An 11,938-nucleotide genomic window follows, 5' to 3' on the forward strand; every position below is an offset into this window, starting at 1 on the left:
CGAATAGTTAATTGGAATGTTAAAAATAATGCAATAACATATGCTCAATTTGGTTTTAGACCCGGACATTGAACTGTTGATGCAAAATTTGTACTTCAGACTTTAATTAATAGATATTTAAGTAAAAAAGGTGGTAGACTTTACTGTTGCTTTGTTGATTACAAGAAAGCTTTTGACTTAATCGACAGATCGCATATGTGGTGCAAATTGATTAGTGATTAAGCAGGGTGTTAGAGGGAAAACGTTACGTATAATTCAATCGTTGTATAGTTCAGTTAAGTCATGTGTAAAGCACAATGGTTTGTATTCAGATTTTTTTTCAAATACAATCGGTCTATTTCAGGGGAAAATTTTGTCACCCATTTTATACTCCATGTTCGTCAATGACTGTGAAATTCATTTTATAAAAGAAGGTTGTCCATCTATTGAAATTAATTTAATCAACATTTTTCTTTTAATGTATGCTGACGATACGGTGCTATTTGCCGAAACGCCAGAAAAGTTACAGCATATTCTGGAAGCTCTGAAATCATATAATAACAAGTACAAACTCAATTTGAACACTGATAAGACGAAAATAGTAGTTTTCAGGAATGGTGGCGGGATACGAAACAACGAAAAATGGTTTTACGACACTAAAGAGCTCCAAGTCGTCGACCAGTTTAATTACTTAGGCATGCTCTTTAATTACAATGGTAAATTTTATATCACTCAAAAGCATGTTGCAGATTAGGGTAATAAGGCATATTATGCGCTTTGTAATAAGTTCAATAATCATAATTTTAATATCAAAACACAATGTTCTGTATTCGACACTTATATTAATAGCGTCTTAAGTTACAGTGCAGAAGTATGGGGCTTTCATAACGCTCTTGGTGTTGAATAGATACACATACATTTTTGTAAAAGGTTACTCGGAGTTAAGAAGAGTACTTGTAATAATTTAGTTCATTGGGAGTTAGGAAGATTACCATTGTCTGTATGTAGAAAACTGATTTTTTTAAAATATTGGTTAAAATTAAAAACTTCGAATAATTGCATTTTAAAAACATGTTACGAGAAAAGAATTTTGTCAAATGATAATTGGATTCTTGATATCCGCACAGAACTCAACAAATAAGGTTTAACTTACCTTTGGGAAAATGTTAGCAATGATAGAAATATCTATACAATCATTGAGCAAAGACTTTTTTACTTTTACCGGCAAGAAATATTAACTAATATCCAAACAACTCCGAAAGGATTCCTTTATCAACATCTAATAGACAATTTTTCTTTGCAATCATATTTAATAAAACCAATTAATAATTCATATTAAAAGACTTTAGCTCGCTTTATACTTAGCTCTCATAATTTAAATATTGAACAGGGAAGATATAGAAACCTTCCTAGAGAACAACGATTCTGTAACTTATGTAACTCTAATGATATTGAAGACGTATTTTATTGTAATACTGTTCTACTAGGGAGTATTTATTGGTGACATATGTGCGATACAATGTATGTAACTATAGTAATCCAGTTATCATTACCTGTAACGTACGTCATTGAAAGTTACACTATTGTTATGATTGCACTGTATCGGAACCTTACGATGTTGGTGTATTGCAGTGTAAAATGCTGTCTCTTATTATATGTCATTTTGAAGTACTGCACGATTAATGAATATTATTGTATACATGTATCATTGTAAATTTGTAATATACTGTACTATTTGTATGTCTACTCTCCGATGTGTGTTACACAAGGAATAAAACAATCTGATATTAATGCTTATGCAAACTATATACTATATACGATAAGATTGAAATTATTACATAGAGATCGCTGGTGTTGGAAGGAGGGAGGGGCTGGAATAAGAGAGGAGGTGGATCAGGAAAGAGAAAGAAGGGAATAGACAAAGAATGTGTAATAAGTAAAGAGTCGAAAATAACAAATAACATGTGCATCATTATTCTTGCCTATGTTAATTTGTGTTTATATATTGTTTTCTGTGATTCTATGATAAGAGTTATACTACGGACACTGATTTAGATAGTCTAATCCAAATCCGTGGTGATACATGTATATTTTTTAAATTCTTTTGTCTACTTGTTAGTTAGTTTCAACTTCTATAAGGGTTATTTAAGGAATGATTTTTATTTTTTCAACATTTATGAGGTCTTAACAACAATGGGTTTATGGACATATTGAATGAATCGCATTAGCGATTCATGTAAAATATGTCCAAAAACCCATTGTTGTTATGGCCTCATAAATGTTGAAAAAATAAATATCATTCCTTATATTTACATTGACGAAGCCTTTCAGTGGATCGATATAACAACGAATAAAACAAATAAACAGGGTTTGTTCCTGCTTATACACGGGTGCAACGCAGTGGCGAGAACAGTGTTTTTTCGCGGGGAAATGTGACACTATCGTGAGAGATTTTAGCAACCGTCAACAACAATAACACAACAAAATGTAGTTCCATATTCAATGTTTATTTGTAGCACAGGACACGTGAATACGTGGATATTTCACAAAGCACAGTTCAATAATATTTTAAGATGTAAGAATTAAGCATCTAGGTCGGTCGTTCCGAGTGAGTAGTTTTTGTAGTGTATTACTACGCAGTGTGATCAGGTTACTATCAGTTCCCACGTGCTGAGATTCTATGAACACCTGTGTTATGCATTTATGAATGTAATTTTTGTCAATGGGTCTAAGCATACAGAATGTAAATATTTCCCTTTAGCCATCATTTTACGTACTAATACAAAGTCGTACAATTCTCTTGAAGTATTTTTTGATGGAACTTTATCCGAACCTGAACAATGATCATATTTTGGTGAAAACATGTCCTTCAACCTTTCATAGTATTTAAATGTCATTGAATGACAACGTACTTACCCGTAAACAATTTAATGATTGCGGTATCTATTTTTAGAAATCGAAAGCATCTTGCTATATTTAGCACTCTTCCTTCTTCACAGAAGAGTTCTCCTGATGATCTTCCGCGGGAACACAATCTACTGTTGATAAAATCTAGATAATTAAATGGCATCTAAGTGTGATGCGGGCGGTGACATGGAAGAACCATCTAAAAAACTTCGAGTGGACGCTTTAGAATCGGACTCAATTTTTACCATTTTTCCAGAGGACTTTATCAAACAGCTAGCACATATCTGTGGACATTACTTGTGTTCGCCAGGCACCCAAAGAAACCCTATCCTGACATCTCTCAAATTTACAAACAGTAAAGCTGCAGACGAGAATGAAGGAATACCATTCTCAAGAATACTGCTCTGTTGAACCGGCGAATGCAAAAACACAGGTTTTTGGAAGTGTATTCATGAAAGGTATTGACATATTATTAGCCTACTTCACCGAGCGGAGCGTTCCAGAAAATAGACAAGAACGTCACGTCCTCGGAAAATTGTTAGGATATCTGCTTGATACAGGTTTGTAACACAGAGATCTGCTGATACAGGTTCGTAATACAATGATCTGCAAACAGTTGATGAACAAATGGTCTATTTATGCCCCTATTGGCCATCACATTTAACACTTCCCTTCTCAATTATGTCATAGTTTAATTTTATCATAGGTGGTCCCGTTTCTGTGCTCTGTTTTTTCCTTGTAGTTTTGTCTATTAGACTATTACATACGTGTGTCATACTTTTGTTAAGCAAAATCAGATCAAATACCCCCCGCCCCCTTTTTTTTAAAGTCTTGAGTCTTCACCCCTCTACTGATCTTTATGAAGGTACAACTGTTTACAACCCAGGTTCGGGTATCCCCTTGCCAAGTGTACACTAAATGCTTGAAGCAAGGGCTGGTCACAAGCACCACTGTAAAGATGGAAAAAATGCATGGCAAGACCAGGGTTTCGAACCAAGGACCCTCCAATCTCAAGACGGACAATTGACCTACCTGGTACCCGACGATTGACCGAGTCCAGTTTCCCTACACGGCCTATAGTATTTTGAAAATGTGTTTTGATCTAACTTAGTAATGTCCTTGGTGGCAGAAGGGCTTGGTCAAATGGGTAAGAAAGGCTAACCTGCTTTAAATGACATCTCCCATAATAATTCAACCTATTGGTATGGTTAGCATGCTTAGCCCGTGGAGACCAATAGTTATATAAATTAAAACACTGAGCCCAAATAGAGATATTTCCTTTCAAACAACAGTGCAAATTTCAACCAAATTTTAATCATTACAGGTGGTATTCCAACTTAACAGCTTTGTAAAATCTTTGTACACACAGTTAAGCCAGTTAACTGATTAATTGACTACAGAATTATTTATCAATTTTAGTCAGAATACTTGCGTGTAGTGATTCCAGGGCCTGTATTCATGAAACCATTCTCATGTTCAAACTCAGATTTAATAAGCCCAATAGCCTGATACGGTAATTAATCTATAACACTTCACATTTTGACAATACATGTAATGGGGAAGAATTCGGGAGGAAAAATTGTTTTTAGGATTTACATTTTACCATGTCATTTAAATCAGCGAGCTATACAAAAGTTGGTTGGAGCACAGAATCCTTGCTTGAGCAAATGACCAATTGTTTTTGGGGCTGCCCCTCATAGGGGCTGAGAAGCCAAGTGAAAGGGAACATTACAAATTGGTTAATTTCTTGTAAATGAGATTTAATTCCAAACTGTTGAGCAGATCCTTATTGTAATTGGTAGAATGGTAGAATACTTTTGGGACTGACCTTTCAGGGGACTGTCTTCTAAAACTAGTTGGCCGATTTCAACTTAATTTCCAAAATAGCCAAATGAGTGATTCAAAGACCCCTGGGCCTCTTGTTTTTCCTTTCAGTACATGTAATGTTATTCTATTTTCAATTGAAGCAACACAAGCTCCATTGCTGAAGCTGGAACATCTTTCTGAGGAAGATCTTACACTTATACTTGCAAATCATCTGTTTGGAAAAATTGCAGCATCACCAAAATATGTTATTGACAAGAACTACGCTGTTAAGAAGAGATGCCCTTGTGGAAAAGACTGCAATATCACGGGGTATTATGGAGATACAGGTATCGGTAAGTTTTAGTGTTCAACCTTAATGGTAGTCTCATAGCAAATCATAGTGTGGGTCTATGTATATATATGGGAATCAGTTACATCATTGACCAAGTTGTCTAGGAAGTTATTTACTGTGATGTATATAAGTCAATGTCAACTCATTCACCCCTGAAGACACATTTGAATTCTTCCAATTCAAAGGGTGGAATAGTTCATTATGAAATTTCAGGCGTGAAGGAGTTAAGTATAGTAGTGAGAGAAAGAGTCCTCTTTAAAATTACTTACCTTTCTTTTATATTACACATATTTTCTTTATTACATGTCATTGAAGAGTGAATATAATTTAAAAATTAGAATTTGCTTGGTCAAGGTCTGGTCTATCAAAGTTTCAGTCAGTCTATAAGACAGATTTATCTTGTAGTATTGTGGTCAAGGTCTGATCTATCAAAGTTTCCTTCAGTCTATAAGACATATTTATCTTGTAGTATTGTCTATGGTGACTTAATCCTGGATTCTAACCCGGAAGTTTATCATATCCACCCAACCAGACATGCTAACCTTTGAATCTCCCAATGGGGGTCATGACCCCAATGGAGAAATTCTGTGGGGGGTGATAATGCGCGAACGAAAATTGTGTGAAAATTTAATAATTTCGCGGGGTCTCGGCTTTACGGTATTATGTTTTGTCTTCTGGCAAGATCAATGACTTTTTTGAAATTAACAAAACATTTTATCACACCTTCATTGTTTTATTACATATTCTTAATCAATATACATGTTTTTCTTTTCCTAGGTGCATACTGAAAGCATGAACCATGTTGATTTAGTTTTGCACATAACAAAGCACATATTGTATCATTTACTAATTTATTTTATTCTTAGCGTGCATAATCACCCCTCTGGAAATGGTAATGTCACCGTACCCAAATCGGGTCACCCGGGTGTATATTTTCCAGATAATCCATGGATTCCCACGGAATTCCACGGAATAAATCCATAGAATTCCTTGGAAATAATCCGCAGATTATTTGGACTCCATTTTCCGCAGATTTCCACACTATTGAAAAATAATGAATATATGGAAATATGCGGACAATTTCCACGGCCTGTGTGGAAATATGCGGACAATTTCCATAGCCTGTGTGGCATTTTGCGGACAATTTCCACGGCCTGTGCGGAAATATGTGGACAATTTCCACGGCCTGTGCGGAAACGTGCAGACAATTTCCACGATATCCACAGCCTGTGCGGAAATGTGCGGACAATTTCCACGGTCTTGATGGTCAGTTGGCACAGCCTGAGAGGAAACCTGCATATGATTTCTCATATTTTCTGCTGTGTTTTACATTTTCATGGCATGACAGCGGCATTTTGTAGGTACTTTTGCAGATTTTATGTACCATCCTCATGGATTCCCACCTCTTAATGCTGCACACAAATTCATTTCCCTGTATAAAAATCAAAACAAAGATATAGTTTTCATTTTAAATCTTTTATATTTATTGATGCTGTACTGGAACGTGTTTACTGCAGCATTACTTAGCCCGTGATGGCCTAAGCAATTCACTCAGCTTGAATCTGATCTGTAGAACTGCCACATTGGGGAACATTTTCTTGATGATTTCTGAAAGAATACAAAGTATAAGATATATCAGTGATTTTTTGGAGGGTACATTTGGGGCCCATAGAGAAATGCAGCTCCCTCCCAAAGATAATTGCAGTTGTTTTTTCCCAAATTACTTATGAGTTTTATAACCCCAGATGTGCACAGAGCGTAAACAAATCTCTACATATTTTTAACATTTAAAAATTGAACATATTTTCTGCCTGAAAAAATATTTCATTGCATAGGAGTTGTGGAAAGATAAAGGACCAATTATCTTTTACAACTTAATTATGGAATGATGAACGAGAAGGACACCACATTTGAACATTATATTTTAACAATGAATTTAAAAAATGTGTGAATTAGTGATTGAGATAAGTTACATTCGTTTGTTTCCTTCATATTTAAATATTGAACCATTGGACTCTATTTTATTAATAAATTTAGATAATACTGGTAAAATGAATTTCAGGGAATTTCAGAAAATATTGCATGAGCAACAGGTTTTTAAAATATGAATTACCAGGTAAATAAAAAAAAAATGTATACAGAAAAAATCATGTAAATCATAATTTGGCATTGTGTTTGGTTATACATTATTTTTTGAATAAATTATTTGGGTAATAATATAATATTTCCACCATTGAAGACTTAAATTTCAAAATGTATGATATAATTCCAGTTCTTGATAGCAATCTTTATAGAGCAGTCAATAACTAATCCCCCTTCGAAACCCTATAGCTAATGACCCTGGAGGGAGGATCTAGCTAAAGCTACATCAGTACAAACAGTGAGCAGCTTTACTTCCTCTGAGTGTTAATATATAGTTTCTCAAATGTCATGCATATGTTATATAGTATCCATGTACCTCTATGATTGGTGTCTGAAGTAAACAATTACTTCTACATTTCTCTGTTTGATTTCAATAATGAAAAATGTCAAAAATTAGTTACATGTGTTATGCTTAAACTAACAATGCTTTGAACCACTAAACCCTGGTCTGCCACATTCAAATTTCCAGTTATACTTACACACTATACACGTAAATTACAACATATTCTAGCTACTTGTATACTTACTTTAACTGATTTGTTTACAATGCAGCTATACATAATAAGCAGTACATTTCTTAACTTATTTCACTAACAAATATACTAGAACCAAACTGTTAATTTTTCAAACAACTATATACTTGACCTAGTAATCCCTAGTACTGCTGTTATACTGGATGTATCAAACTAAATGAACATAAAAAACAGTATTAGTTTGTTCAAGTGTACTTTTATTTTTTCCTCTTGCCTACGTCCATATACTTTGGTAGAAATTCACATTCTCCTTAATCTGTCACACCACAGACTAAGATCATCTAATTCTGTGGTCACACAATGGTAGAAATTCACATTCTCCTTAATCTGTCACACCACAGACTAAGATCATCTAATTCTGTGGTCACACAATGGTAGAAATTCACATTCTCCTTAATCTGTCACACCACAGACTAAGATAATCTAACTCTATGGTCACACAATGGTAGAAATTCACATTCTCCTTAATCTGTCACACCACAGACTAAGATAATCTAATTCTGTGGTCACACAATGCAACCATCAATGGCTAGGGATTGACCTCTGTATATCACAACTCCCTGTACATCAGTGTGAATTTAAACTGACCAATCACAGACCAGGATTCTGGACTGGCTGCAGGAGCTATGTTTATATTCTTGATCCTGATCTTTCAACAGCCTGGTTAGCTGTTTAGACATGCTAAAATCTATTGAAATACTTCACAGTTATAAAAATTAGGTAAAATAAACAGCATTTTCTTCTTTTCATTATATGTTAAGAAGTTCAGTGTTTAAAAAAATAAAAGTAATTTAACCTTGATATTTTGCAACATTGTTATCAATACATTTGCATTTACATCATTAATTTTATTTTTAGAGCAATGACTTTGGTAATCACATACATTTAAAATGTGTCCTGAATAACAATAAAGTAAAATTTGAAAATTAAATTACTATGTTTTTCAAATTATACTGAATACATCGTTTGTGTACTTTACCATATGTGGGTTTTTTATTCTAAGAAGATTTGTGTAAGGCTTAAGAATTTCCGACTTGAAACATCAAAGTTAAAGATTTTTAAGAGATAAATCATGTAGCTGGAACTTAGAAAAAATGTCCACATCCAAAATGTCCACAAAAAGCTGAAGAAAATCTGAGAATAAAACTTCCGTACAATTCCACAGTTTTCCACGGAAAATGTCCACAGATGTGGAAGTATACATGCGGAAAAAATCCACGGATTTTTTAAATCCACAGATTTCCACACATTTCCATGATAATCCGTGGAAATTTGTGGATTTTTTTTATCTTTCTTTTATTTGTGGAAAATATACAACCGGGCTGAGTACCCAAAAGGGACACTTGGGGGGAAAACGGCCCAAGAAACTGTCATGCAATGCAAAGAAGTACTTTATGTATACAGTCTTCATTTTCTTTTATGTACATTTAATTGTGTAGAAGCTTTTTTGGCGGCTAATTATCATTACATGACAATTTAAAGGTAAGAATAATTACCATAACAAAACTTTCCTGATTTTCAAAAGTTTATTTTAATCAGAACCCTCTTTGACTTATTTGATATTATATATAATATTTGAACTATACATTATTTTCTGCCGATATTGATCGTTTATTCCCCAGTATTTTAATTTAGCCAAACTATTGAGGTGTCTCTTTCAGGGTACAATAACGCCGGTTGAAGGGCCTATGTAACTGATGGTATTTCGTGTTCTATTAATAGAACCATGAGCCTACCTGGGATGGGATGCTATAAAGTTGACCTAGTTTCAATGGCACAGAGGTGAAATATGTTAAATACTTCAAACAACAATTTCCTTAGAACCATTTGGTCTAGAGTCATGATACTTTGGTATGTTATGTAAACCAGCTATGTGAATCGTTTTATTTATTACAGTAAGGTGGTCAAAGATTAATGTTAAGTGATAGTGGGGGGTCAAAGGTCAACGTGGGTTAAAAGCTTAAACAATCTTCTTCTCAAGTTCAATAAGGTCCAGGGTCATGATATTTGGCCAGTAGGTACCTGGGATTGAGTGCTATAAAGTTTCTTCATTAAAATGACATTGAGCTTGAGCTTATTTCAAGGTCACAGGGGTTAAATATGTTAAAAACTCAAAACAACAATAGCTTAAGAACCATTTGGTCTAGAGTCATGATACTTGGGTATGTTATGCAGACCAGCTGTGTGAGTCATTTTTTTATTACAGAATTGAGGTCAAAGATCAGCTGTAAGTGCTAAGGTGATGATATTTGGCTAGTAGAATACAGGTATGAAGGGCTACCAAGTGTGTTCAAAAGATCGACCTTGACTCATATTCAAGGTCACAGGAGTCAAATATGTTAATAGAACAGCTTCTGAAAAACTAAAATGAATATTGTGGTGAGATTTGGCCAATAGCCTTCTCAGATGAAGAGCCGTCAAGTTTGTTCATGTGAATGACCTTTACCTACGTTCAAGGTCAAATGTGTATACACTTTTAGATGACCACATGTCAGCAAACAAAAGGTCTAGGGTAGTGATATTTAGCAGGTTGCATGCTGGGTTGAAGGGCTATAAAGTTTGTTCTTTTGAATGATCTTGTAGACTTTCAAGGTTGTAGGGGTCAAATGTGTTTAAAACTTTAAATAACTTAAAGTCCTATTAGAGTCCTATTTACTGCTGTATTGCCTGTAGCGTTATTTTAATCAACTTTTAAGTGTGAGACTAATACCAGGTGATTGATGCGGGCCCATCGGGCCTCTTGTTAAAAATATGATGCCAAGAACATATCTGTTTATGTATTTGCAGGAAATGAAGATGTTTGGCATGGTAATCTGGATATAAACTTGAACCAGGAATTGGGCATCAGCAACACTGAAAAGGAAGGCGCAACAACAACTTCTGCAGAAGCACAGAGTCTATCAGCAGAAATGAAGAAGTGTATCCACCTATCGAGGAATAATCAAATTATTGCTCAAACAGTAGTGTTCTCATTTCTACAGAGACAATGTCATCCGGAGAGTTCTCATTTTCTGGTCCCTTCCATTGGTGTGTCGGACAGTGGTTTTGTGATATATTTCTACGATTCTGAGCACGATATCCTCCTAGAAAGCTCTCGTATTCCGTTTCTTGCTTCAGAAATGGAAATCAATTTGTTTGCAGTATTAACTTGTTGGTTGGTGGTTAACTACAAGTATTTGGGCAGTGGCTTGCCAGAGTCTCTCAGAGATACAGAAAGATCAGGATTTTTCAGTCAAGCCAAGGAGAAAATCGAAATATATAGAAACAATTTAAAATTTGGAAATATCGGCATTCCTTCACATGTACCTGAAAAGCTTAATCCAGCTACAGATACTGAACTCTTAAGTGATGCACGATCAAAATTTTTGAACATTGCTTTTGAAACCAGCCAACAGGCGTAGGGGTATAACTATGTGTAGAAGATAAATGAACCCTTGGAGTCTGTCAAGGATTTGCCAAGTTGCTTATTTTGCTCTACAGATGTGAAACCAGTATGAACTCTGTTGATACACTTATTCTCCTGGACATTTTGAAATTAGGCAGTTTATTTATACATTATTCACTGTCTGACAAACTGTGTCTTGAAATAAAATTGATTCAACCCTACACATTTCTTTGAAATGTGACTTTTGAAGTTTAGTAAAGTTAAAAAAGCTTGCCAGGTACACACTGTTTTTTGTCTCGCCGCCACGAAGCAGCATACGCAATACTAAGGGGATGCTGGATGCGGCCTGCCTTTCATGGTCAATTTACTTTGTCAGCATCTCCATCAACATGAAGTTTTTGCATTTAAGTTAGATTCTATGATATTTGCATTGATGGTCAAAGCGGGGCACTGTGTGCCGCACAGGTGAGACATACAATGCTCAATCAGAAAAGCTTGTTGAGGTTAATTACCCCATGCATTAAACTCACTTACTTGCTCTGGGCTGTAAGACCTGTGACTAATTATACTCCATTGAATGTGTTGTTCACATTTCAAACACTTATTGTAACATTTAAAATAGAAATACAAGCGTTATATAACAAGGTATCACATACATATACATTAATATAACACAAATATAAAGCTAGTATTGTATGCCTTAAATTATTGCAACAAGTCTTTTAAGAAATCAGCAAATATAAGTTATAGTTTCTGTAGAACTGTATATAAATATGCAATACACATCTTTATCACATGCCTCTGCAATCTTACGATAGTAATACATCATTTTGT

At 34.7% G+C, this 11,938-nt stretch overlaps 1 protein-coding gene across 1 annotated transcript; it reads left to right on the forward strand.

The window, feature by feature from the left end:
- The first annotated feature begins 3,999 nt into the window (after positions 1-3,999).
- On the forward strand, positions 4,000-11,252 carry LOC110446947. The gene is made up of 3 exons (XM_021492295.1): positions 4,000-4,033; positions 4,854-5,045; positions 10,507-11,252. The coding sequence occupies exons 1-3, from the start codon at positions 4,000-4,002 to the stop codon at positions 11,118-11,120; spliced, it is 840 nt and encodes a 279-aa protein (XP_021347970.1). The 3' UTR covers positions 11,121-11,252.
- Positions 11,253-11,938: the final 686 nt, after the last annotated feature.

This window comes from Mizuhopecten yessoensis, unplaced genomic scaffold (assembly GCF_002113885.1).
Source record: "Mizuhopecten yessoensis strain PY_sf001 unplaced genomic scaffold, ASM211388v2 scaffold3079, whole genome shotgun sequence".
In the NCBI taxonomy this organism is placed as follows: domain Eukaryota; kingdom Metazoa; phylum Mollusca; class Bivalvia; order Pectinida; family Pectinidae; genus Mizuhopecten; species Mizuhopecten yessoensis.

Coding starts and splice junctions, on each gene's coding strand:
- LOC110446947 (XM_021492295.1), top strand. CDS start 4,000: ATGTCCTTGGTGGCAGAAGGGCTTGGTCAAATGG. Junction 4,034..4,853: donor AGAAGGGCTTGGTCAAATGG/GTAAGAAAGGCT, acceptor TTTCAATTGAAG/CAACACAAGCTCCATTGCTG. Junction 5,046..10,506: donor TTATGGAGATACAGGTATCG/GTAAGTTTTAGT, acceptor ATGTATTTGCAG/GAAATGAAGATGTTTGGCAT.